We start from the raw sequence: 27,956 nt of genomic DNA, 5'->3' as shown, positions 1-27,956 counted from the left end.
TTTAACATGGAACTCCATTTTTTGTTTGTAATAACCACTCATTTTATCAAAATTGATTGAGATTACATTTTAGTTTTAATTTTAAAGGTTGTGTCAGTGAGAAGACAACGGATTATATACAGGTTACAATCGATCAGTATTTGTGTCGTACCAAAAATGTTTTACAAGTGATTAATAAAACATTCAAAGTAAAAGACACCTGCATATACATATATAAGCGCACATGTATATAAACATAGCAAACACACACGCAAATATCCAGATTGATCCAATTAAAAGTGGTTTTGCACGTGCGGTTTTACTGGTTTGTTTTCCAGTGTTTTCACTCGTAGTCCCGCCTTCACGCTGGACCTCTTGTGCGACGTCCTGGAACTCTCTCTCTCTCTCTCTCTCTCTCTCTCTCTCTCTCTCTCTCTCTCTCTCTCTCTCTCTCTCTCTCTCTCTCTCTCTCTCTCTCTCTCCCTCTCTCTCCCTCTCTCTCTCTCCTTCTTCTGGTCAACAACTCTCCGCTCGCTCTCAGCGTGTGGACGTAGCTCTTCTCCTTCTCCCCGGTGATGTGGCTCATTATCGGAGGCGCTTTGCTCTTTGCAGCAAAATCCGTTTAAAGTTCCCCACTGTTGTGGGACCTCAAGCTGCAGGATCATGGATCAGAAGTCAGCGGGAGTTTTTCTAACTACGGCGATCAGTATTGCGGTTCTTATGGGGACTCCGATCAGCGGTGAGTGTTTTTTTTTCTTTTTTTCTGGAGGCTTTAATTATCGTTTTTTCCCCTGCATGAATCCAGCGACCCCCCCCCCCCCCCCCTCCAAAAAAAAAAAAGTGTGAAAGTGATCTAATGTCCTCTCAAATGCCACATACAGAGTATTTAGGCGTCTGAATGACAGGCTGCTGCTGGAAGACATTTACATACCTAGAATAGCTTTGTATCTGTCTGTGGAAAAGTCAAAGCATTACTCTGGAGACTCACGGAGGGCATCTGAAGGCTTTAAAAGTTTCCACCGAAGAGTCCCATTGAACATTAAAATCAAATCAAATCTCCCAACCATGGCTTGTTTTGTTGGAAAACAGTAGTCATTATTACAAGTAAACAAGTTAAATGATCCGTTTCTGAATAATAATAAACATGTTTAACATTCAGTAACATTTTGAGTATGTTAAAACATTTTACTTCTTATCTTTCTGACAAACGCATATTTAACAAATTACTTAACAAATACAATTTGAAATGTGTTTATGGGATTTCATTTTGTTATTGTTTACTGAAAAAAATGCTGCAGCGTCACTCTTTAGATGTATAGTCATATAAGTAGTTAATTAAGCTTGAATGCCAGATAGTTTCTCTCAAATAATCAGCTTACCTGTTGAATGACGTATGGAATAATGCTATTACACACAATGTTTTTGTATAAACTAGGTTCAGAATGTTTTTCACATTATACGATACTATTGTTGGACAATACAATGAATAACTCTCCTTCTGTTAGTAAATGCTCTCGATTTGGAATAGTTAGAAGACTTTGTTTATAGTCTTCAACTCTTACAACTATGTATATTAGTGGGAATATATGTACATAAAATACAAATGTAATTATTTATTTAGATTAACAACATAGGTTTTTTTTTTTATCTGGATATGTATATGGAGTGTATGTATATAAGTGAATCATTGTGTCCATGTGCTTCCACACAGGTGTTTGCCATATCTGAAATAGAATAGAATAGAATAGAACAATCATGAAAAATCCCCCTGTCCAAGTGACTTTCTGATTTCAGTACAACATACCATTTCCCTTTTTTTAAACAGCCCAGCCGCACAGGAGACACTTTCACCGACCACCAAGGACCTTAGAGACTCTTGTAGTCCCGGTCCGTGTTTCTCGGGTTTATCTGACCCCAGATCAGCTCAGGCAGCTGCATTTCAAGCCCACCATCGGCGCCATCCAACTCTCAGAGGGTCATGAAGCCAAACTGAACTGCTCCATCGACATCCCCGATGCCCGACTGGATCCCATGATCATCTGGGTGAAGAACGGCCAGGAGCTGGTCGCCAACAATCAGGTGGTGGTGAACGAGCTCCGGACCGTCACAGATGGAGTCACGACTCTTCTCTCCACTGTCATGTACGTTGTCACTCAAAATTAAAATGCCTGAAAATGTATGTGCAGGCTGAAGGCATGTAGTGATGGGCTGTTGCATGCTATGTTACAGTATCAACCACGTGCAAAGAGTGGACGCAGGAGAGTACTGCTGTCGGCTGAGTATCAACACTCTGACGGTGGAGTCTCAGCTGATCACTATGGAGGTCGAAGGTGAGCGTAAACACGGTACCAAAGTCGAAGCTTTATTAGCCACACTGCTGTGATTCATTCATACACTGTTGATTTGTCCGCAGGCCTGCCAACGTTCCTCCAGCAGCCAGAAGACAAGAACATAACGAGAGATGCACCTTTCACTCTCCTATGTGAGGCGGTAGGACCTCCGGACCCCGTTCAGATACGCTGGCTCCGTGACGGATTGCCTAATAGTGACTTTCATAACTCTCCCAGCACCTATCACGTATCAGGTGAGACACACGCCACTCAGCTTCTGCTTCTTTGTCTCTCATACAGCGAATGTGTGTTTCACAATAATTTACTTCAGAAAAGTTCCTTCTCTTGAACTTCTCTTGAGTGGTGAGTCGCTTTTCTCACACGTTGTCTAATAGGTTATGGGAATATGAAATGCGTCAATAGCGCTTTGAATGAGCTTGAAAGTTGCTGAATATGCAGTTTGTGGTCATCACTTTTACACTTTGTTCCTTTATCAACCAGACTTGTGTCAGAGACACTAAGAAGTTTCCTATGGCATTCTCTAAAGTGTAATTTATTACTCACGGTATATTTAAAGTGCCTCTTGATTAAACACTTGTGGGTTGTTTTTTCAGAGGCACACAAATAAGAACTGTTTTACCAGAAGGACGTCTGTTTTTTTTTTGCAGTTGCAGAAAAAAAAAGCACTGCAGCTTATTAAGACAATTCACTTTTTCATTCTCGGCGTCTGCACAGAAACGTCACTCCATGAAAATAAAGAGGTGTTCAGTTCATGGTAACAGTGGTTGGAGTTGGTCCTACTCAGCTATCTTGGTTTTGTCAGTGGTTTCTATTCTGCCTAGCGTCTGCTGCCTCAGCATCCGCACCTTGCTTACCACAGGGAGATTTGTCACCATGTCTTGTGTCGCCGCGTGCTGCACTCCCGAATGGTTAACTGCGGTCATTCATGACATGCTCTCGTGCTATCACATCTGCTTTGCAAGCTGTCCATATAGAGTGGAGAAATATCTCGGTATACAAATAGAATTCAACATTTCCTGTAAATCATATTGAGGCATTATTTCAGCAGGTTGGGAGACTTATGGAAAATACTTGAAGTCAGTAGGAGTGAACATCGAAGGCTCTTCATCATAGAAATGCAACAGTATTATTTTGTTTCACAGTGATAAAGATGTAGGTTTCTGCAGATTGATGTTTTATTTTTGGGTGCTTTACCAGTTATTCATCTGCACAATACAGTAAAGCTTACATTATAATCAACGATCAGTTTTCCCACAATTTTCAAAAGTTAATCCAAGAAGCTCAGTCCAGCCCTGAGTGTTGTTACATTACATATTACTCTCTAATTTTAAAGCAGACTCTCCCTCAGTAGTCCCCCTTCCCTCTAAAGCAAACATTATGAGAAGCCTTTGCTCCGTATGTTCTAACCTTTCATTTCCAGTCCACCACAGCCTAAACATTGCTGCTGCAGCCAGCGAGCGTTCAAACTGCCCGAAGCTGAGGGGGTTAAAGGTTCAGAGATGTGCTTTGGTCCAGCATGTGCAAGGGGATGGGGGGGGGCAGCACAGAGAGTCTGTGCGGGGGTTGGCTCTGGGGGGACAAAGACCACATTCACCAAACAGCCCACTACCGGGCAGGGAGGAGCTGAACACAGAGGCCGGCAGGCTGCTCTGTGCTGGACCAAATATTAACACAACAGAACAGTGTAAACCCACTTTTCACCAATCACCTAATGCATACTTTGAGTCTCGAGCCCCCCGATTAACTAAATGTGGAACATTTGTGGGATTAGTGTCGTTCCTTTTGTTGGTGTGGTTAATTGTTGCTCTTTGTTGCTTAAGATTATCTTCAACATGCACTTTTGAAATAGCATTGCTGACTCTAAGTTTTAGTATGTTCTCAAAATAGGAGGAAAAGAAATGCTGGTGGATATTTGAACTATTTCATAAATGCATTTTTTTGGGAATTGCAAGAAAGCACGCCATGTTGTGAAGGTGCAGCGCGGCTTATTACTGTGTTTCCTCCGTGAATAGAAAATGGAAAAAATAACATGCATTTCTGGCTGCTCAGTTAGCAGGAGCAACTCAAACCTTATAATTAGAAGTTGCTGGATCCCCACTGCAGGACTATAATTTTTTACCCCAGTTTCTGTTTTAGTAGATAACACATTTCACATTTATCTTGTGTTCTTTATTTTTGTTTTGGTTTACTTTTACAAGTAGAGTGAAAGCAGAAACAGCACTTCTTGACTTATCTTCATTTCCCGCTTCATGGCTTTCAATTGACCTCTGCTGTGAGCCAAGACATACATTATTATAACGTTTTGTTTTGACCTTATTGAGGCAGTCTCTACTACAATATAATTTCCCAAGACCCTTCTGCCTGAAAGTTTACCAGTCATTTGTGAGAACATGCATTGTTTTACCAAAGGTACAAATAAAGACATTAAAGCAATTTTACAGTCTAATTCAGCCTATTTATCAGCATATCAGGGATGTTATCAAGGTTCAAGGTTCAAGGTGTTTTATTCGTCAGATCGCCAGTAAAAGCCAGGTTTCATGGAGAATGAAATTCTTATTTTGCCGTTCACGCTGAAGCCGACCTATATAAATAAGTATATGCACAAGAGAATAAAATATATAAAATAAAATAAAATAAAATAAAGTAACAGAGCAGTGCAAAAAATATTAGTGTGAAGTGAGATGTGCAAAGTAAACATGTCAGCAGCTGTTCAAAAGTCTGATGGCAACGGGGAAGAAAGAGTTTTTCAGTCCGTTGGTTTTGCTTTTCAAGCTTCTGAACCTCCGGCCTGAGACATAACAAAGACATAAGACATAAGACATAACAAAGTGTACATATATGTAGAAAGGTGATATTCTTTTTGGACTATTTAGCTCCAACAGTAGCTGAGTGACTATATGCTGATATTTATTTATTTATTTTGTCTTTACACAAGAGGTCCACAATAGGTTTTGTTAGGGTTAGGGTCAACATAGTGAAACCTAACTTAAGAGAAAGCTGCACTGCTTCTGCTTACTGTCCTGCTTCTGTTTACTAAACTTTCTACTTTGAAAGTCAAACTTTCTCAGTTCCCACTGTGCTTGTGGTGTTTGCAGTGAAAGGTGTAGTTACATTTGCACAGCCTATCTAGTAATGTACTGATACAATTTATGATTTTAAATGTTTTTATTCTTATGTCCGGTTATTTTTCTACATTTGTTGATATTCCTGTTTCCCTCTCTTTGAATTGCCTGGCTATTGTCAAGTGCTGTACAATTAAAGTTGTGTTTATGTGGTCAAAGTCTGTGGCATGTGTGACACAGTATCTTAGCAAACCAACATGATCTTGTCAGTGTCTCAAATCTGTTGTTTTAACTGTGACAGATATGAATGATTGGATTCAACTTGAAAAGGATCTCTATCTTTGTGCAAACATGGCGCTGCTGAGAGGACTGAGGAGTGATGATCACTTCAAGAGGGCATAAACTGAAGAACATCGGTTGAAGTAGGAGAAGGAGGCAAACTAAAAAGGTTGTGATCGCTGTCAGAATGTAAACAAAACATCCCAAGCTGGCTGCTGTCACCTCACAGTGATTAGCTTTGTGTGAAGGTTTCCGAGACGGAGACTGTGGAAAACAGCGCACAAAGGGGACATTATTTCACAGACGTACCAGTCCTATTCTATCTGGGCTGATCTGTGATCTGTTGAAAGACACAAATTGGATAACGGGGAAGAGAGACCAATGAAAAAAGGATTGTTTGAACAGTACATCATGTTGGAGAGGCTCAATCTGAGCTTTCTGAATGAGGCACTGCTGTGTAAACTTTTGTATGTCCTGAAGAAATTAGTGTATCATCCTTAAAATGTTTTTTTTTTTTTTTACAAGAATTTACCTTGACATAGAGAAAATAAACATTATTGTCTACAGAACATGAGGAATGTTGACAGTGTCTTTCATTCCTCTGAATGAGTTGTTTAGTATCACCAGAGTGGAGTCAGGACCTTGAGGCCAGGCTGTTTTCAGTTTCTTGTATACTGACACGTTACATTGATGCTCCAATGTTTTATTTGCAGGTGTGGACAAGTTCACACAGTTCAGCTGCGAAGCGTACAACTCCAAGGGTGTCACCACATCCAGAGAAGCAATTGTTAACATCAAAGGTAAAAACTCCTCTGTTTTGATGGTCAAACCACATTCCAGGGGATTTACATTCCCCAGAAGTTGCTCCTTGTTTTGTGGCTAATGCAGTTTTTTGTTTTTCCTCCTTTCTGGTGTTGTGTAGCTCTCCCCAGTCCCGTTTCCAATGTGACTGTGACAGGAAGGCAACCCAATAAGCTGATGTTGAGTTGGAGCCCCGGACATGACGGCTTCTCCCCTTTAACGAAATGTCACATCAGAGTGAGCTCCACGTCTAAGTAAACGTCACAGTTATTCTACATGTTCAGCCTGTTCACATGTTCCCTTTTCCTTGGAAGGTGAAAGAAGTAAGTCGGAGGAAAGGGGAAGTGATGACTACCAGGTTTGTCAACATCACTGTGCCCCCTTTCCATTGTGAAGTCCCGGGACTACAGGCTATGACGTGGTACAACATGAGCGTTTCGTGCGTGAATGAGGTGGGAGCCTCTCCTGTCACCATGTGGATCCAGAGCAACACCACAGAGGGAGGTGTGTTGATGTGGGAGCACTTACAGGAATATTTGCATGCTGAATGTTGTTTCTGATAAGCCAGCACATTTTAGGTGCCGATGCAGCAGACTCGTGGATGTATTGGGGAAGATAAATCTGTCCATCTTCTATACCACTTTAACACAGGTCGCCTGTCCATCACTGCACAAACACAGAGACGCACAACCATATTTGTTATATAAACTCGGATATCTGTTATGTTGCTTCTTTCCATTTACCATTCTTGTTATGGTCTCAGAATTGCAGCACTATGTCATTAACCTACTATTTTCCCATCCGCAGTCAGCTTTTTGTAAAAACCTCTTTGCAGTTCTAGTTTGCAATACCTAGAATTTTCCGGAGTTGCATAGTCACCTATTTTAAGCAATGCATCTGTAGGAAAATATTGCATTCACCAAATTTTTGTTGTTTTCCTGGAGGGTCAAATAGGAAATAGGAGTGGTCTCTGAAAAAACACAAAGTTCTTGCTGGGTGGAGCTGCCCTGAATTTCCTTCCTAAAGCCACCGCAGGGGATATTTTAGTTGGGAGATTTTATTTACTCTGCTAGGAAATGACCACATTGGGAACTGTAATCAAAGATTTCAGTGGCGATGTGGTCTGGTTTCATTTTCCTTTATCGTTTTATGCGAAATAGCTTGACTTCCTCATAATTTTCAGTGATGTTACAATATCCTTTTGCAATTTCTTGTGTTCTCAGTGCCTTCTGTTTATCCTCGCAATGTCACCGTACAGCTGAATGAGTCATGGCTGGTGATCAGATGGAAGCCTCCGCCAGAAGATAAAATAAATGGCATCCTACAAGGTTATGATGTCATTGTGAGATATGGCACACAGGAGAGAAAGGTGAGCTTTTCTGCAAAAAGGCAATTAAATACAGTATTTAGCTTTTTGATTTTGATGTAATTTATTTTCCACCATTTAAAAAAAAAATCATTTTCTTGCTTATCTGGTGGTCACAACTATAAGGATATAAATTGAAACTTAATTACACATCCACAAAATAAATAAGTCCACTCACATACAAATAGAAAGAAAGTTCGACTTCCTAATGTTTTGTTCAGGCAACATATTATTTTAATAATGAATTATTTTAAAGCCATTTAAGGATTTGTTTACCCTCCTATTCATCTATATTTATATTTGCCATCAATGCCAACAGCCAATGAAAAAAGGTTGGGTCCACTATATGAGCATCAACAAAGATAACAGACCTCCACAGTGTGAACAGACTCATCACATAATACTAATTATTCAAACACTTTTCTTTACTGGTTCACCCTGAATCAAACAAAACATAATACTCAGTTTTGATTACCAGCAACTCATTTAAACTTTGATATATTGTATAACTGCATGCAATCTAACTAATTGTGATTGAATTATATCAAGCATGCATTTATAACTTTCTGTAAATTTCTTGTGTGTCAAGGATCAGAGGATCTGACCACAGTCTTCAAGTTGTTCAGATGGATAATAGTGACATCTATGATCTTGTGATCTTATGATATTGTCTGAGTTATTGTTGCATTTCGGTCATCTGCAGCCAGTTTGACCATTTTATTTTGTACTGGCTCCCTGTCGTGTGATTAAATGATTGTGTTGATGAACAGGTAAAAGTAATATTCTCACTGATGAGCCTATATACAATGCAGGGTGTAATTAGCAAATGGGATCAAAATACCCCAAAAAACAACACTAACCCTCTTCTTTGGGGAGTAAAAAAAAATTGTGATTTGTGGAGATAATCAATGGGAGCACAGACTCCAGACCTAAAACTAAATGTTTCACGAGTATTTCAATAGCCCACATCATGCAAACTTGAAGAACCATTATTTATGTCATTATTTTATACCGGAGATGATATTTTTCTAACAACAATTTGTTATTATAACAAAACAATTGATAATTGTTATGGTATGGGATCATTTTGGTCATGTTGACTAACCTCTGTGAGATCGACATGAATCTTGTTATAGAGAAATGCTATTTTGTTATATAGCTACATTTTCTGTACATACAGAGGTGGCATAAATTTAAGTTAAGTGGGACATTTTTATGTAAACTTCAAATATGATTCAAGTATCTCAAGGCTGCGCCAAGTGTCCTCTTTCATGGAAATCAAAATTCTGTGCTATGCATATGTATCACTTTCAAGGACAACTGAACTATAAATTGTGGCTTGGTATCCTGATTCTATGTTTAATGCTTTTGTTTTTGTTTTTTTAAATCTCATGTCAACAACGACTGAAGTATCATAACTATGTGAAGGATCAGTCCTCAGAGCGGAAGTATTTAGTCCTCCCTATCTCCTTCCTTCTGAACCAAGGGTCATCTTCTCTCATTATCTGTGAAGAGCATTCCCCCACTCGTTTCTCAAGAATCAACATCACTGACAAGTCTATTTTATATAAACTCTGTCAAAAAAAACAACAACCCAGCAGTGTTGATTTAAATACCAGTGTCTTTATTTCCATCAGTCATGCTTGTGTTGGTGCACTTTAGTACTCTCTAGCACAATAGTGTTTCCCGTTCATCCTGTCCCATGTTGTAGTTAAAGGAAGCCAGGAGTGTGAAAACTGGTCATTGGTATTTTTTTCACACGTGGCTTTGAGTCATCACATAGTGAATGGAGTATGAATACAATGGGATGTGTACCTTAAGCCCCAAAAATCCTCATTCATTGTCCAGTCAGATGTTGACGTCACCACAGTGGGAGCAACTGGAAATATGCACAAAGGCTTCGTCTGTTTATGTAAAAATTCTTAAAGTGGAAGATGGTGATTGTTGGAATCACCTTTATTTTCAAGGAATAACTGACAACTGTTATGTGCAGATGCCTTGTGGTGCTTTAGTTCTGACATCTTATTTTAATCATTTTTTCTTTTAAATGTTGATTTCTAAAGTTGCTGAGGCATTGAAGTAGCAGGATGTCACACAGACAATAAGACATTAATCATAAGGTCAGCATTCCCCGTCAGCACTTTGGTAAAGCACAACAGCACTGGATGCTAGCATGCTGTGTTGTGAAATCCGGGGCTATGTATGTCACATGCTCCTTTGCTTTGTGCACGAGCTTATCCAGAAACGTTGTCTCCTTCCCTTTTTAGTTGTGGTTTTAATTGCACAGGGCAATCCCTGCTCAGCAGTTCCCCAAGACTTCCTAAAAGGTTTATTACTGTAAGTGATTGGATGCAAGGCGGTTTTGTAATTTTGGTTTGTATGTGATGTATGTATCATGAGCAAAGCAAAACAAATGAGGACGAGAGTAAATGAGAGGAAGGAACATTTCAGAGCACAAATGCACAGGATGTTCTTCAGCATGCTCTCAAAACAGATTCACTCTAAAATAAGTCTTCAGTTTCACAATCTGCCTCATTTCAAGCTTTATAGCAAACTTTACAGCACCAGTAACCTCAGTGTGGCCTTTGGTATATTTTGTCTTGTCAGGTTGAACAGTTTTCCTCCACATGAGCATTGATTAATCTCAACACATGATTTCTATGACTCCACACACAATTCACACTATCTCTTTTGTCTTGTGTTGTTTCAGGTCCACAGTTACACCACCACGGCCTTTGTAGCCATGCAGGAATTCAACACAACCTACAGCGTGGAGGTGGCTGCATGCACGCAGGCAGGGAGCGGCATGGTCAGCCCACGAGTCTGGTTCTTTGTGCCAGAAGACAGTAAGCTACTCCACTGATTTACTTCTTCATCATCTTGGAGCCGTAAAGTGTATAAACTCATCAACAGTTCAGATGACGTATTGCAGATTAACGTCATTGTGTAAAATGCAGACTTGAAGTATTTTTAGTAACAGTAACAGTAACAGTAACAGTAACAGTATAGTCTAACTGTATGATTGGTTTGAAGCTGAACAACTCTTGAATGAGCTTAAAACATTTTTTGTTATGGCACAGGCAGCAGTATTGATTATCTGACCTTTTCTGCAGAGCCATTATGTCAAATTTTAAACTGTTCACTCAATAAAATATGACAAAACACCTTACAAAGTAGTTACATGCTAAATATGCTGTATATAAGCAGACATTTTGATATTGTCCTTATTTGTAATTGCATAAGGTACTGCTAAGAATTATATATTTAGATTAATGACATTCCTATTGGTCCACAATCAATCAATCAATCAATGTATTAACGTTAAATGTTGCTAAAAAAAACATTCTTGTGCAGACAAACATGTAATCAAATGGCATCGGTGATATTGATAGAATGCAAAATTTTGATAAGTGAATTTTTCTGAGCATTTTATTTCTTTAATCACTGTTATCTTTTCTTTCTTGTCTCAGAATCCAGTGTTTCTCCTTCATCCAGTCCAGACACTGGGGCTCCACAGTCTGTCTACATTGTACTGGCTGTGGCATGTGCCTTGTGTCTCCTCCTGCTTCTCCTCTGGGGGGCTATCTGTATACGCAACAGGACGTACCACTCTTGGTTTGGGTATGCTGATAATTAACAATGACTCTCGATTGATTACATTCTTCTTTAAATGGTTATTGATGAATTTTATGTGTGATCCAATAGTCCTTCCCTTGATCTAGAAGCTTTAGAATTCACACGGGCACTTACCTGGTTAAATATTTTCCTCAGTAGGACTTAACATGCTAAAAACTTCCGGACTCTGTTCATAAAGTGGCTTCACTTCCTCTTAATCACTGTTGCCTTCACCGCAGACTTGTAATAACTGTGCAGCTGGAGAGATAGAGAAGAAGCAGCTGTTAATTTTCTGAACTACTTTATGATGGCAGGTGTGAGTCACTCTTGCCAGTAAGGATATGGATAGGAATGTGTCACACTCTGCCGCTCAGATAAGAAAACAAAATCTGACCTCAAACTCAGGAAAGGAACAGCTCAGTGGGCTTCCTCACTGTGACCACCAGCACTGCAGCTAAATCTCAGCTCCTTCATTTCTATCACCAACCTGACAGCATGAGCTTATTTTTTTCAGCATTTTTCCCTCCTATCCTCTGTCTCCACCTGCAGGTGGATATTTGGAGATGCAGAAAAGCTGCAACCTGTCGTACAGTATACACCCCAGAGATCCTACAATCGATCAGCCATTGGAGTCACACGTATGTTTTCACGAGAACTTTTTGAAAACAATAAAATGCATTAAAGAATTTAAGTAGCCGAGTCCGATGAGTACGACTCAAACACCTGCTGTGACTTGTGCAGTTGGAAACCTCGGTATTAGTGATGCGCTCCAAGCCAAACTTCAGGATGTGATGGTCATGAGGGCCCTGCTCTCAATAGGAAAAGTTCTGGGAGAAGGTATGTGAACACTTACGTAGCTACATAATTCCATAAAAAACACATCAGTCAAAAACAGTGAATATTTCATGATTATATTTTACCAGGTGAGTTTGGCTCAGTGGTGGAGGGACATCTGAGACAAATGGATGGCACGTCAGAGAAAGTTGCTGTGAAGACAATGAAATGTGAGTCTTGGGTTTTAAAAGCTTAAACCTTTCATACCTTTTAATAAGAGTGGAGCTGATGTGCTATGTTAACTCTTGTGAAACAGTGGATAGCTTCTCTCAAAGGGAGATTGAGGAGTTTCTGAATGAGGCGGCGTGCATGAAAGACTTCAACCATCCAAATGTCATTTGTCTTCTTGGTAAGAGAAATGTTAGACCACTTTTCAGTTTTGGTCATCTCTTAGTTCTTGTCAAGTTTTCATTTCAACATCCTTGCATGACTTGATTATGCTGGCTCGTCCACTTTAGGTGTATGTTTGGAGCTCGGCTCAGGGCATTTTCCTAAACCCATGGTCATCCTACCATTCATGAAATATGGAGATCTACACAGCTTCCTGCTACGCTCGCGCCTGGGAGAGAGTCCTGTGGTAAGATTTAGTAATGAACACTTTACAAAATATAATTACACTGAATGCTTAGGTTTTCATTCACACTATTATTGTGTTTTTGTTTTATACAGTTCTTGCCCACTCAGACACTCCTAAAGTTCATGGTTGATATTGCGTTGGGAATGGAATATCTCAGTGGTCGTAACTTTCTCCATCGTGACCTCGCAGCACGCAACTGCATGTAGGTGGCTTCATTTGATTTACATGGAAATTGTAGCTGGTTTAGAAGGATTCAAGTTTATAACTTCTTTACTTAAATTTTTTCGATACACAAAACTTGCACTTTTATTTTATTTGCATCTTGTGGTCTTCTCCAGGCTGCGTGATGACATGACCGTGTGTGTAGCAGACTTTGGCTTGTCTAAAAAGATCTACAGTGGAGATTATTACCGGCAAGGCAGAATAGCCAAAATGCCTGTCAAATGGATTGCGGTAGAAAGTCTGGCTGACCGAGTTTTTACTGTGAAAAGTGATGTGGTAAGTAAATACATGTATTTAGTGTGTTCACTGTGACACTCACTATGCAGCCTTTTTTTTTTTTTTTTTTTTTTTAAAGAACAAGACATTTATTCTTTTTTTCCCACTAATAACCCTATTAGTTATCACTGTTTTATATGTCTTAGCATATTAGACACATATTAAAGAAGCTAAAAAGTGTTAGAATAAATACATTTTCTGCCATCCAAGTTGTCTTGTGTTTGATAGCAGATATTATACCAGTCTGCAGTACGAGTTTCATGTTTTTCACAAGACAAAATTGAAGTTGTTATTCTGTGTCATGCAGTGGGCATTTGGTGTTACCATGTGGGAAATAGCTACACGAGGCATGACGCCTTACCCAGGCGTGCAGAACCATGAGATTTATGACTACCTTGTTGAAGGACACAGACTCAAGCAGCCCACAGACTGTTTGGATGAACTGTGAGTGTTATTTCTTTCTTCTTAGTACAGTTGTTTGACTGTTTGGTAGATATGGAAGTCAAGACACGCTGTTCAAAAATGCAACTAAACTATTTTTTCTCCACAACTCCAAAAACTGGGTGTCAATTCAAAATAATAGAAAGTACCTATAAATGTAGGTATCTGTAGTAAACATGTGAAAAACAAAATACTGCTGGAAGATGTGCTTTGGCTCCAAGTCTTCAGAATAGTTGGAAATCTACATTTTGAGGACTTTAAAGTGTGAACAAACCTGCATGTGCTATTTATACTAAGAGATTAATACAATAGCATTAATATAATGACACACAAAAGGTTAAGAAAAAGCATATACATTCCTTAAATCAACATTTGACATACCTATTCAATTATGTTTCCTATGATTACCAAGCTGGCCGCGCGGTGGTGCAGTGGTTAGTGCTCTCGGCTCACAGCAGGAAGGTTGCAATTCAAATTCAGTCCGGGGCATTTCTGAGTGCATGTTCTTCCCATGTGTGCCTGGGTTTCTCCGGTTTCCTCCCACTTGCACTAAATTGCCCTTAGGTGTGAGTGTGTGTAGTTGTTTGCATGGGCTCGGTGATAGACTGGTGACCTGATCCAGGTTGTATTCTGCCTCCGGCCATAGTACACTGGGATTGGCTCCAGGGCCCCGCCACCCTTAACAGGAACAAGCAGTGTAGAAGATGGAGGGATGGATGACTCCAATGCATTTGGAATAATTAGTGAGAAGCTGAAGAAAGGCTGTAATACATGCAGTCATATGGTCTAGTGCCTGATAAAGGTAAACAATTTATCTAAAATAGGTTAGTTTAACCCAGTGGTTCTCAATTATTTTTTGTCACGCCCCCCCCTAGAGGACAAAAAAATTTTCAGGCCCCCCCCGAATTGTACTACCATTGAGAACCTGATAATATTTATTTATTTATCTGTATAAACCACTGTATTAGTTGCTGGCACCAGCATTCTGCATACAATCGCCTGATTATCAAAATAAATTAATAAAATGAGCTGGAGGCCCTTTTTTTTATCGTTCAAGCATGAATAAAGACACTAATACTGAAAGTCGCGCCTGCCACACGCCCCCCCTGACACCCCACCACGCCCCCCCAGGGGGGCTCGCCCCACCATTTGAGAAGCACTGGTTTAACCTGAAAACATGCCGTTTTGGAGTGAAATGTGCCAAAAAGGCTGAAATAGAGCCGCATGGGCCTTAATCAAAGATCACTTTGACCTTTTCATCTGAGATGGCCCAAATCACAGAGAGGTAATGACAAAAACTGTATTTTTCATTGTTTAAAATGAATCTTTTCACTGTACAGTCAGTGAGTTTTCCATAACAGGCCACGCAGCTGTCTAATGTCCCTCCATAACTTCTGTTTCTACCAAAATGGCTTTTCTGTTGCTGAAATGATTGGCTGAAAAGAAGCAACAATAAATTGAGTATAGTTTGGAAATTAAGTTATGTTTTTTGTGACCTGTTTCTAGGTATGAGATCATGTACAGCTGTTGGAGGGCAGATCCATTGGACCGACCTTTGTTTCCCCAACTACGTGAAATGTTGGAAAAGCTCTCAGAAAAGCTTCCGGAGTCATCAAGCAAGGACGATATTATTTATATCAACACAAGCTTTCCTGAAGAGGACCCTGATGGTGATAATCCTGTGTGTGGCTCCTCCCCTTCCTGCAGCAACCAGGCCACAGATAACACAGTAGTTGTTGCAGATGTTCACGGGAGCCGTGAAGAGGAGGATAATGAGGACAATGACCGTTATGTGGTTGTCATCTCTTCTGATGCTTCCCTGAGATCTGCTCAAGTGAACACTCCTCTTTTATCGAGTGATTCTTTAGGTCAAGCAAATGAGGACACTAATGCGTCAACAGTGGAACACTGCTCAAATGACACTTCGTTCCTGCTATAGCCACCGGTAACCAGCAAATAATACCAAGCCAGGGTTTAGCAGTATTAATCGTTTTGCCTCATTGCACTGGGAGAACCTTTGCATCTATTGTTGCGGACTCTCCTTAGTATTGTTATATAGCTAGTTTAAGCTTTACATGGCCAGTTTGAATATCAGTGTTAGAAATATTATGCATGTGTCATGTTCATGCACCTGTTCTATAAGCTTGAGATACACTGAACTGTGAAGTTGTTTACTGTACTGAAGTCCTTTTCCATCTGTAAATATTATAATGTACAGAAATGGATGAAATTAATTATTTCTGTCAAATATAAATGATTTATTGAGTGTGTCAAATCTTATATGTCAACCTGTGGTACATTTGACCAAAAACACATGGACATTACAGCTGACTTGTTGTTATAGGGTGGCAAAGGATTGTAGTATTCTCTTTTTTAAGGAAAAGTCCCTTTACTTTAACTGTTCCTTGAACTGAAATCCTTCATTCCATAGAATCCTCAGGACACAAAGTCACTAGACACTGATAAACACCAACTCACTCATCAAATGCCTCGTACATCAAGAGAGAAAAGAAAATGAGATATGGTGATGTAATTCTAATAACATTTGACTGGAACAATTTAAAAATGACGAGATACTGAGACACTGTGAATGCCATAGGAACTAAGAAAAACAGGTATTCCAAATCCAAAAGAGTATTTAGGGAGAGGAAATAGAACTGAATAAAAAAACATAACTCAAACAGACAAATTTTTCTTTTGTTTTTGTGTGTGTGTGTTTTTTTTTAATATACAACAGAGTCATGATTATAATATTACAAAGGGTGTATTCAAAAGAAGTTGTAATTCTTAGGTATTATTTATAGTGATAGTAACAGTTTGTCCACAAAAAAAGCTGTATTGCAGAATCTCACTATTATACTCTTGCCAAGCAGGGCATGAAGACTGAAAGTTTTCTTAACTTTTGTGATTGTAAATTTATAAACTTTACACTAATTGAAACTTCATCTGCCAGCTTCATATTTTGCGTATCAATAAAAACAGCTGTAATCTTAGCACACGTGCAGTTTCAGACACAACAGGCACAAATGTCATTATTTTCAAATGTGTCCCTTTTAGGAAAATACTGCTCATACATGAAAGCCGTTCATTTTACAGGTCCCTGAACTCACCACGGTGATACGTTCATTGCACCTCAGACAGCAGAGTGGCACCGGGAACGAACATGGCTGCTGCAGTCAGGATGAGGACGTGGAGCCGTACGACCAAGGGAGTTTTCTGCCGTTGGGCGGTCTGTTTTGCAGTTTTATTTAACGTTGTAAATGGAGTTGAAGCAGCACCCGAACCGGGGCTCTGGAAAATCACAGTTTTTAATGTGAGTATGTGACGGGAAACACTTCTCACTGCAGATCCTAATTAGCTAGCGTTAGCCGCGTTAGCCTTGTTTTGGTAGCCATCCCCTGAGTGCTGTGACAGCTGCTGTCCAACTTGCGTTGATCTAACAGCATCTCAATCACCACTCTTCTTTGTGACTTGCCGTCTTGATTGGGCAGTCGTGTCTCTTGAAATAGCACAGTGTGTTTGAGCGAATGGGCTCGAGGCGTTGTGGTGAATCTGTGACATGTACTTGAAGGTTAGCAGTCGGCTAACGAGCTGTCCCTCAAGTCGCTCCTAAGATCATTAAATTTCCCCTCAAAGTCGATCTACAGTCCGTAAACTGCTCGCATAATTGTGTTTGGGCACAGTTGTAGTGCAAGGAGAAGTGGAAAGTCTTGTCAATAATTTAGGTGGTGAGTCGTTTCAGTTTTCCTCTGCTGCTGCTCGTTGCAGTATTAGGTGTGTTTGGGAGAAGAGTGCCATCAAAACAATCTGAGACTGTCACAGTTTTTCTTTTTTCTTTTTATATTTTATTTAAGTTGTTTTTCTTTTTGAACAGAACAGTGAGGCAGGCGGCAAATAACAGAACATTGCCTGCATCTCCATACCCTCCCCTTCACATTTAGGAGTGTGATTAACACAAACAGGGAGATATATGGCAAGAAGATACATACATGAGAATTTGCATGCCTCCGTACACATCTATGCATAATAACCAACATTAAATCTCCAGTTCGTCTCACTAACAGGTCTTCCTCCTCCTCACTCGCACAGACCGAGACCAGCCTGCTGGCTTCACTGCTTTGCTCCTGAATGATTAATCACTTTGCTCCACTATCCATTCATCCACTCATTTATACTGCTTTATCAAGTTCAGTTTATCACAGTGCAAAAAGAAAACCAACAATCCTATTCACGTCTATAAGTGATATAGAACCACTAATTACATCAAATGCATGTTTTTAGATGGTAGTAAGAATTCTGTTTGCATATTAATCATCATGCATATTAATAATGGTTTGCAGTCCAGCTCAAATACTCACTATTTACTCCTCCACAGACCTCAAGACCATTGCTGCTAAGGAAATCTATGTATACAAATACTGATATTCAGTTGAAAGGTAAGACAAAAAAAATGTGCTCATGGCCTGTCTCAAAATTATTGCGATTTCTCCTCACTATTGTCAAATCTTCATCTTGCAGTTATGCTGTTTGGCTGTCCTGAAGAGATGGACATCACTATTCACTGGTTTTTGAAATACTACCCCTGTCACAATGAATTCAACAATATTGAAGTGAGTGCCAATTTATCTGTTTGGCTAGTCGATTGTCACGCACACGCTCCAAATTTTCTTGTCTTTGATGAACGTTTACTTGTACCTGTTGCTGTGTGTAGGAAATGTATGAGAAAACACCTCTGAGTCGAGGCGAGGGAATGGATCCCAACCCCTTTGGACATGGAGAGTACATTGAACACAGACACAGTCCTGTAAAGTGTAGCGATGCACTTCGCTCCTTTCCAATGCTCAATGTAGGCTTCAATCATTAACTGTCATCAGCATAAATACACAGTTGACATGAAGACATTCATTGTGTTTTAACACTGTTCTTGTGTTTTCCAGAAAGCCAAGGCTGAATCACATCCAGCCAAGCTGCCCAGCCAGGAAGAAGTGCAAGTAAGGAAACTCGCATGCATTTTGAACCCATTGGGTGGTTAAAAAAATTGAGGTTTGCAAATATTGAAGAACAACTTTTCCTAGAAGTAAAAAAAAAAAACCAGAGACATAACCAGAGTGTCTAATATCAGTACATAGTTTCTTCATACATATGCTGTCAATCCCAGACAAAATATATCATAATTAAAAAGTAAATTATTGCTACAGTCTGATTGAATGCAATATTAAGGTGTTGTGGATTTCATGATTTCTAAGCGACACTGAAAAGCTTTAAACAGTTCGGATTATGAGTATTTGTATCTAAAAATATGTGGAAGTTTTACAGTTTGACTTTGGGGGGGGGGGGAGGTTACCTAGAGCCTCTTCACTCTATTTTTCAGATATGTACCTGTAGTTAAAAACTTTTATACATTTCAATGCTTGTGTCCCCCTGCAGGATAAAAATTATACTCGATGGCTCACTGAGGAGTATCACAGCGGGGACGATGTTATAGCCACCACGTGGAAGGACGGACCCTACCTACTGGTTGTTAAGATTATATCAAGTAAACCAAACACCAACTGGAATGTAACAGGTAATTCTTCTCTGAACATGTATTTACATCATAAACAACTGTTAAGCCGTGACTGGCACAGAGGAAGGCGATCACCACTATTCCTGTTACTTATGCTTCATGACCTGATTGTTAATACTGCCATCACTCACACTCGCATGAAATGCCGTCTTTAATCTACAGCAAATTTTCTAATCGATACTGAAGCGTCACATTTCGGTTTTTATCATGACCACAAACTGTCCATGTGCTCCAAAACACTGTTGAAAGTGAGTGTTTTATTTCCACAGTGGATGTGGTGATGAAAGGCAGCCACGGCTTCATTTCTGTCACAGAGTGGCCCCTCATGATTGTAAGTACATGACATCAGGCTTCATTTCTGTAATTTGGGATGGAAATGATCATCAGTGTTTTCCTCCATTGCACATGCAATGATGCGGGAATTGTTAGGCAGTTGTGAAATGAAGCTATGCAGTATGAGTGCTGGTGATTGAGATTTGTCTTGTATTAATTCTAATTAAATTTACCTAATTGACAAAAGTAGTTTTTAACTGCACTAAATATTATCATTGTTGTTATGTAATCAGCTGTTTCCTGGCTCAGAAGAGAAGGTTACATTTAGCTGTTACACGCTTGTTACACTCTCATACAGAAACTGAATGGGGCACTTGATACTTTTAGGAAATATGTCACCGAAACTACAATAATGATTTGAAAATACCCATGACTTTTGTGATTGTTTGGTACAGTTTACGGCTGTGCTTTGTCAAGAATCGAGACGTATGATACATTTATACATACAGGAGTTATGATTTGATTTTTGTTCCAATGTAACTGTTGGAAACTCTTCGAAATGTATTTTATTTTTGCAATGAGCACAATGAGGATAGGCCTTTTTTTTGTCTGCTTCACTCCTCAATGTAAACATTGTACAGTGGAATGTTTTGTGCAATGAAAGGAAACCAGCTGCGCTAATTAAAGGGAAAAATAAAAGTGCTCGCTCATTCAACTTGGCAGCCTTTTAATGTGTCTTTGGCACTTGTTATACAGCTTCAGATATTGTATCCAGAGTAAAGGTTCAGTGGACTGCTGACAAAGCTGCATGGGCACATCTGGCTAAATAGCACCTGCGAGCTGAAAAATAGCACCTGAGAGCTGAATTAGAAAACGATCACGAATGCTCATATATGTAACTAAGTAATAATCAAGACGTTGTGTTCAGGAATTGGAACGCAACTCTCTATATTAATATTCCAATAGTCATTTTTCCTTCACGCTATAATAGCACAAGAGTTTTGTAACGTTTCGTTATTATGTGCAGCTGTGTTATGTGGGAAGAGAACTTCATCCTGGCTCTTCGCAATTGATTAAAATCCACATGTAAAAACCCAATCCATACCAGTTTTAATGCAATCAGAGCCTCAGCTGAGAGATCCAAACCTCAATCAGAGCTCCGAATAGAAAAGAGCGAGAGAGAGAGAGAGAGAGAGAGAGAGTGTGTTTGAACCTGTTTTTCTGGATTTTTGTCTCCGGTTCATAAAGAAGAAGTGCTTCCACATGTGACTTGTTTATAGACTAATCCCTCGCTGTCTCTTTGTAGTTCTACATGGTAATGTGCATAGTGTACATCTTGTACGCCCTGCTGTGGTTTATCTGGGCAGCCTGCTACTGGAAAGACCTGCTGAGGATCCAGTTCTGGATCGCCGGGGTTATATTTCTCGGCATGGTGGAGAAGGCCGTCTTCTGCGCCGAATATGAAAACACCAACACTGCCGGCTCTCCCTGTGAGTGTCCATGCGTGGTCACAAATATTTGTACTTTTTACATGTGAGACAGTGACATGTTCACGTTGTAACGGCACGTCTTGTGCTTTTTAGCGCCGGGCTTGTTGATTTTTGCTGAATTGGTCTCGGCCCTGAAGAGGACTTTGGCTCGACTGCTTGTCATCATCGTGAGCCTTGGTTATGGCATTGTGAAGTATGTACTGACTAATATGATGTTCTGTGAATTTAATGCAGAAAAAAGATAATGAATCTCCCTGTACACGCTCTTGCTTTTGCAGGCCTCGCCTTGGCACTGTGATGCACCGAGTCGTGGGTCTCGGCATCCTCTACTTCGCCTTTGCCAGCATAGAGGGCGTGCTGAGGATCACAGGGGTGAGTGGTTTGCTTTGGTTATCTGCTATGAGGTCAGTTTCCCTCATATGATAAGTATTTAAGTGCCACAAGTGATAATTCCGTGATTAATCTGAGCAGAATTGATTAAAAAAAAAAAAAAAAACTTAAATAATGATGAATCTAAGAAGTCATAATTTGCTAAATATACTGTGAGACGACTCACTGTTTAATTTTCTACTTCTTTGTAAACAAACCAGACTTTACGCTCTGGAGCTTGCGGTCAGTTTGTGTTTTGAAGTTGACATCCGAGTTTGTGTTTTCTTGCCATGCCTGGGAACCCCCCAAAAAATGAAGGGTCGAGACAATGGCCCCGCTCTCATTACAGCAATTGTTCTGGCTGTGCTCGACTCCTGCGCCATCTGGTTCATATCCTTCCAGTGTAAACCCTTGCAGCACCAACAGTCGCTGCTTATTGTTATGCTGCCAAGCAACAAAAAGTGGATGTTTTTTGTTTTTTTTATTCTTTCACAAGCCTGTTTGAGTGTTATTCTTGCCTTTTTGGGTTTGGATAATTTATCTCTCTGCACTTTGGACGTGGGGGCTACATTTTATTTGCTGTGCTGCTTTTTTTTGTTTTGTTTTGTTTTGTTTCTTAAATAATCTCCACTCGGTATCTATGATATATCCCCATCTTTTCATCCTCCTTGTGTCCTCTGGCCCCTGTCGTGTCATCCTTTCCAGGCAAAAGACTCTGACTTGGCCCTGCTGGCCAACATTCCCCTGGCTCTGCTTGACTCTTCCTTATGCTGGTGGATATCCTTTTGTGCACCTACAACCTTTCCCTGTGTGGTTCTCCCCTGCTCCTCACCTCTTATACACAAGCCTACGTAAAAGCAGGCGACGTTGACCTGCACCTCTCCTCTCCTCTTTTCTCCAATAATTAGCATTTGAAATACAAATCAGCAAGAAAGACATGCTGCATTTCAGAGACAGCCACCCTGCTTTCACCTCTCAATTTGCACTACAATTTATATGAGCTCTTCTTTTTGTGGTTGATGATTTTAATTTCGTTCTTCTGCTTCCTCTATTGCACAGTGAATCAAATTTTGCCGTATTTGTATTATTGAAAATCTGACTAACTTGAATGTCCACTTACCAGATTATACGTTTTTTTCCAGGTTTTATATCTATATTGGCAGCTCTAGGATGTTGAACAACTCTTAGATATATAAATCTGGAGTTGAAATTATTGTACTTTTTAGTTTAAAAATGAGTTCTCATTTGGCATCATGTGCATGGATAAAGTAGCCAATTAGGCACGAAGACATGTAAAAATTCAACGGTTTCATTTCAATTTCTTTAACACGTCCTCGTTATGAAGAAGCCCTTGAAACATAATAGTGACGGAAGTGCTCTTGGCAAGACAAAATCTACTTTACCAGACAGCTGAGCCATTTTACAGGATTAAGTGGCTCCACAACTCGCTCAAAATGCCACACATTAAGTGTCTCCTCCTCTATCACAGTCGCTGAGTTACAACCCTCTCTCAACTACAGGTCAGAGACGGTGTTGTGTTGAATTTAGGATCAAATCTAAAGGTGGCCCGGATCTGATTTGGGGGAGAGAAAAAAAATCAGACAAAGAAGTCAGATCTGGGACACTTTAGCCTGCAGCGTGAACACATTATTTAATGTTTCTCATAGTTTTCACAGTAATGCCTGTGTTTACCTTGACTGTCACTAACATTTTCGTCAGCCTCGCACAAACTATCAAGACTTTGAAGCTGAGGAGAAACCCCGTCAAGTTGTCTCTCTACAGACACTTTACAAATACTTTAATATTTGCTGTTATTGGTAAGTGGAAAACAAAAGGTTTTCGTGCGTTTCTTTTTTCTTTCATTGTTCTAAGTTGCTTTGTGTTCTGGATTTCTCACTTTCAGCTTCCATTATTTTCATGGGTTGGATGGCTAAAAAGTTTCGATTAGCAGAGTGTCAGTCTGTAAGTAAACTTGTGTGTATTCTTTCATCAGAAGCATTGATAACTGTCATTTGATGGTAATGCTTCCTCATTACCCGTGTTGTGTGTAGGACTGGATCGAGCTGTGGGTCGAAGATGCTTTCTGGAGGTTCTTGTTCTCCCTTATTCTGCTCGTTATAATGTTCCTCTGGAGACCGTCGGCCAACAACCAAAGGTTATTTCTATAGCGTGCACTGTTTAACTTGCCGAAATGAACTGAATTCAAGTCTGAATCAGTGATTTGATTGGATTTTTCACAGGTATGCCTTCACACCGCTCATTGATGACTCTGATGACGAGGAGATTGAGGAGTTCATTTCATCTACAAACCTCGGTACAGAAACGTGACAGGCGGCGCAGTATTGTTTGCATTTGAAAGTCGCGGTATTGTTGAATTAGTGAACTCTTCTTTTCAACTACAGCCGATGGTATGAAGTTGCGAGTGTCCAAAAGTGAGACGAACGGCACCGCGAGGCCGGCAGAAACAAGCCAGGTGAGTCGCACAGCTACGTTTTCGTTAAAGGTGCCGTATGTGAACTTTGAGGATTGCAGCGTCCACACCTCTACAGAAGACATCAAAACAATATCATGACTGTTCTTTTGTTTTTTGGGAAGTTGCAAATTTGAAAATGTCACATACTGTACCTTTTTTTTTTAATGAATTACATCTCTGTAAACCGTATGCATGTGTATGTAGAGTGACTTATTGCAGTTGAACAACAAGTTGCACACGTCACATTTCAGCAGATGGCAGTGTTCACTTTGTTTGTCCTTTTTTCTCAATTTGTCAAGGATGACAACTTGAAATGGGTGGAGGATAACATTCCCAGTTCTCTAACTGATGTGTGAGTATCTTGTCATACATTTATCTGTTCATCTCATAAAGTCTTTCTGTGCGAGGCGATCGTTACACGTGGTTCTTGCTTGTCCCCGCAGAGCGCTGCCAGTCCTGCTCGACTCAGACGAGGTAAGAATCAGGTCGTCATCAAGAGAAGGCCACAGTGATTTTTTGTTGTTGTTGTTTTCTTTGGTGAAGATTCTTGAGGCTCTGTTCCCTCCTTACTTCTTAGAAGCGCTGCCCTGATAAAATGCTCTTCTATACCCAGATATATGTCTATTTCATCAGTCTTGATTCGGAATTCTATCATTGGTTTTAAGGAACACTAGACTTTATAACCTTTTTCTTCATTATGTCCAAACATCACATTCAAAACAAGCTTGTTCTGGCATAGTGTCCTAACCTTTTAGGAATCAGTGTTTGATGTGGTGATGCCAATACTTTGCATTTAGCTTCCCCTGGTTGAAATATTGTGAATAGAATAAATCTTTCATTTCCTGTGCAGCATTGTTGTATAAATCAATTTACTGTATTGCATCACGTTGTAGAAGAGCAGGTTGGTATAAGTCATAGCGTCATACAATTGATTGAACAGTACTTGGGGCTGATAAAGTCACTGATAAATGAGAAATCTCTTTTTGTATTTATCTTAAATGGAATTGTGATTCGAAAAATGGACCGGGCATTTTGAGTGATGCAGTCAAATGAAAAGCTTGACAAGCAAAGCGACAGTAATTATGGAAGTACGGCACGGGAATGGTGAATTAAACCCGCTACAGTCTGAATGTTTCTGTCCGAGAGAGAAAGTGTGCATTTTAAATTATGCATAATATTTCCCAGGAAATCATGACGACCAAGTATGAGATGTCAAAGCTGGAGTGAGACAAAAGATTTCCATCCGTCTGCCGACATGGCGGACGAACAGCAGCAGTCCCTGCCTCTGAGGAAGACGTTTCTCCAGGCGCCGTCATCGAGCGCTGCTGCAGAGCCGTTTCTTTTGAGAGGTGTCTCCTGATTGGCTGCTGCTCTGCGGGGTGGTGCAGGACACAGTTTTAGCTGGACCTCTGCTGACTTCCCTCAACTTTAGAGACTTGACAAGACTTCTTTTCATCGACCAACAGGCTCTCTAAGTTCTTGATATGATCTTTCCAAAGAGAATGTTTCATTTCCTATCAAGTGCTATATTTATTTCTTTTACTTTTTGCGTCGTTAACAGTGGGCCTCACGCATGAGTATACTATCAATGACATGTTTCATGTCATTTTAAAGTCTAGATATTATTTGTAGGTTATGGTAAGACAAATGTACACGAAGGGAGGGAATAATTAAAAGGCTTTTTTTTCTTCAGTAATTAACCTGACTTATCTATTGAAGTCGATGAGGCCGGGAGACTCTCTGGGTGTCGTGTGTAAATATACAATGAAGATGTTTTCATGCTCACGGGTTTCCAACAAAGACAGATCTTTGTTACTATCATTCAAATCTGTGACGAGGAGAGCGAAACTCAAACACTGTAATTTTTAATGGATTATTCACTCTTATGCACTTTCAAGATCAAAGCTGTGCCTACATGTAGTTCTTGTATGAGGCCTAATCTGTTCAGGTAACGGAGAACAACGTGTATGCTGTGTCGTTCATGTCTCGGATCGAATTACCCGACATTGAGTGTGAGAGTGATGGAGCGCAAACAAGTCTGTTGGTTTAATGTAAAAGAGTTAGGTCAGTAGTGTAGGTTTAGAGTTTGCAGTCATGTTTCGAATCTACTGTATGGGTGTGGGTAGACAAATTGTGAAATGTATGTTAGTATGGCGTTAAGTAATTACGTTATTTATTTCTGTTTGAAGTGTACTTATAATTTGTTAAAGTGTGTTCATCCACGTTTACTCTAAGTGTGTTTACAACATGTGCGTCCATTTTTTTTTTCTTTTCCAAGGTTTGTACTCTGCACAGTCTTACATTGAAGCTTGGATTTTGTTTTCTTTGCAATGTTAAGGTCGTTCTGTTAGACTCGGACACCTTAACGAGTTTGAAGTTTTTTGTGAGTCTTTTTGAAAGTGACTGGCCTATTTTTGTTTTATTGTGTGCAGTGGAGCTGGAACATTGTCTTTGTTCCCATGTGTGTTCTGTCTTGAGATTTGTCATTTTGACTGTTGAGACCATCCAATAACGTTCCAGATGAGCAGTGTGGTCAGCACAAGCCTCTCACCTGAGTGAATTTAATATGTCACTGCTCTTTTTTTTGTGTTTGTTGGAGAACTGGAATTATTTTGCTTATGATGGCAAGCTGTTCCTGTTATATAAAAGTATCTGCAGTGGAGCGAGATTATTTGTACAGATGGGTTTTGGCTGATTCCTGTTATTTTATAAGTCCACAGGTGAGGAAGTGTCTGGATAATGTGAGTTGTCTTTTATGTTTTTTCCATGGTTGTCATGAGGAACTGGGCTTGATTTCTACTCTTCCTTCTCAGGAAGTGTCCACACAAAGATGGAAAGTTGTTTTAATTCGGGAGACTCTTTGGTTCTTTGTCGGATATTTTCAGTATTAATTTGGCAATAAAAATACATATTTTATTATGCTTGTGATTTCTTTGTGTCATCCAAGAAGTGTGTCTTAAAAGATGTATGAAAACTCCTCAACTTAAGGGTTAACATCAACAAAAAAAAATGACTGCGATAAAAATATATTTGAAGAAAGGGTTAGGTGGCGATGTCCAGTTTACTTCAATACCTTTATACACCTGTATTATTAGTTTAAGAAACATTACAAACATTTTTAATATATATAACTGGTAGTGCAGATTAAAAAAAAACAACAGTGTAAATGTCTTGGGGTTGAGGATTAGCCATGATTTGCGCTTGACTTCCTCACCACCTGTTGTATGTCCTTCCTGTTGTCCTCTGCTCAGCTTCAGAACCACTGTGCTCTGTTGCTCAAGAGATCCAGTATCCAAACAAAAGTGAACTCCCTAAAACCAGCTTGTGTATTTGTGGTACCGGTTCATCTGAAACCACTGTGTTAAGGAGATCAAACCCACAGCACTACATATAGTTTTTGTGGTGTGTGGAGTAAGAGTGTTAAAATAAAACGAATCATTTCCCAACAATGTGCTTTTTGAGTTTATCGCCTACGTTTTTCTACACAATCCCGTTGGAATTGTATTGGCAATTAAAGTCAGTTTCTTGTACTGATGGAGAAAAGGCACAGGGACCTTCAGCACATATGTGTGGATAAGTTCCAGATATTTATCCCTCATACCTGTTTTCTGTTGTGATGTCATTCCATAAAGGCCGTTGATCGTTCCATCCATGGAAGTGTCTGATCCATCAAAACAGCGTATGATTTTGTGCTTGCAAGCAAAGTGAAGGGATTTCTTAGAATGCTCTGTATATGCTGTACTCACCTTTTGACTTCAGTGGAGTTTGAATATGTTTTCAAGTTGGGTTTACTTTCTTTTCGATATGCTTTATTTTTCAACTGCAGGTGATGGGTAATTCTGTTAATTAAAGAACGTCAATGTGGTTTTGGTGATTATGCTTTTTGCTTAAATTTATTACATAGGTAGAATTTAAGAGAGAACAGTATGGTCGGGAAGTCCTACAGTGTAAATGATTAGCACTCTTTCAGTATTAAAAATCC

At 39.8% G+C, this 27,956-nt stretch overlaps 2 protein-coding genes across 2 annotated transcripts; both read left to right on the top strand.

Annotated features, from left to right (window-relative positions):
* Positions 1–542: 542 nt before the first annotated feature.
* On the top strand, positions 543–16,411 carry mertka (c-mer proto-oncogene tyrosine kinase a). The gene is made up of 19 exons (XM_080508011.1): positions 543–718; positions 1,805–2,120; positions 2,209–2,309; positions 2,393–2,563; positions 6,385–6,471; positions 6,594–6,709; positions 6,787–6,976; positions 7,696–7,841; positions 10,549–10,684; positions 11,309–11,459; positions 12,003–12,091; positions 12,195–12,290; positions 12,377–12,457; positions 12,544–12,636; positions 12,746–12,864; positions 12,957–13,066; positions 13,203–13,362; positions 13,670–13,806; positions 15,310–16,411. Exons 1-19 carry the CDS (start codon positions 643–645, stop codon positions 15,740–15,742), a joined length of 2,808 nt encoding a protein of 935 aa, XP_080364137.1. The 5' UTR covers positions 543–642; the 3' UTR covers positions 15,743–16,411.
* Positions 16,412–16,965: 554 nt separating this feature from the next.
* On the top strand, positions 16,966–27,124 carry tmem87b (transmembrane protein 87B). Its single transcript, XM_080507015.1, is given in 20 exon segments — positions 16,966–17,116; positions 18,179–18,239; positions 18,322–18,413; positions 18,515–18,649; positions 18,741–18,794; positions 19,231–19,369; positions 19,639–19,700; positions 20,949–21,132; positions 21,226–21,325; positions 21,411–21,504; positions 22,207–22,279; positions 22,282–22,288; positions 23,221–23,318; positions 23,405–23,463; positions 23,553–23,656; positions 23,742–23,815; positions 23,904–23,974; positions 24,274–24,326; positions 24,418–24,448; positions 25,160–27,124. Coding segments are annotated over 20 exon segments (1,683 nt in total). The 5' UTR covers position 16,966; the 3' UTR covers positions 25,202–27,124.
* The last annotated feature ends 832 nt before the right edge of the window (positions 27,125–27,956 follow it).

Source organism: Blennius ocellaris (assembly GCF_963422515.1).
Source record: "Blennius ocellaris genome assembly, chromosome: 13".
Lineage (NCBI taxonomy): Eukaryota > Metazoa > Chordata > Actinopteri > Blenniiformes > Blenniidae > Blennius > Blennius ocellaris.
This window is presented reverse-complemented; position numbering and strand designations above follow the sequence as displayed.

Coding starts and splice junctions, on each gene's coding strand:
- mertka (XM_080508011.1), top strand. CDS start 643: ATGGATCAGAAGTCAGCGGGAGTTTTTCTAACTACGGCGATCAGTATT. Junction 6,977..7,695: donor GAGCAACACCACAGAGGGAG/GTGTGTTGATGT, acceptor TTGTGTTCTCAG/TGCCTTCTGTTTATCCTCGC. Junction 11,460..12,002: donor ACGTACCACTCTTGGTTTGG/GTATGCTGATAA, acceptor CTCCACCTGCAG/GTGGATATTTGGAGATGCAG.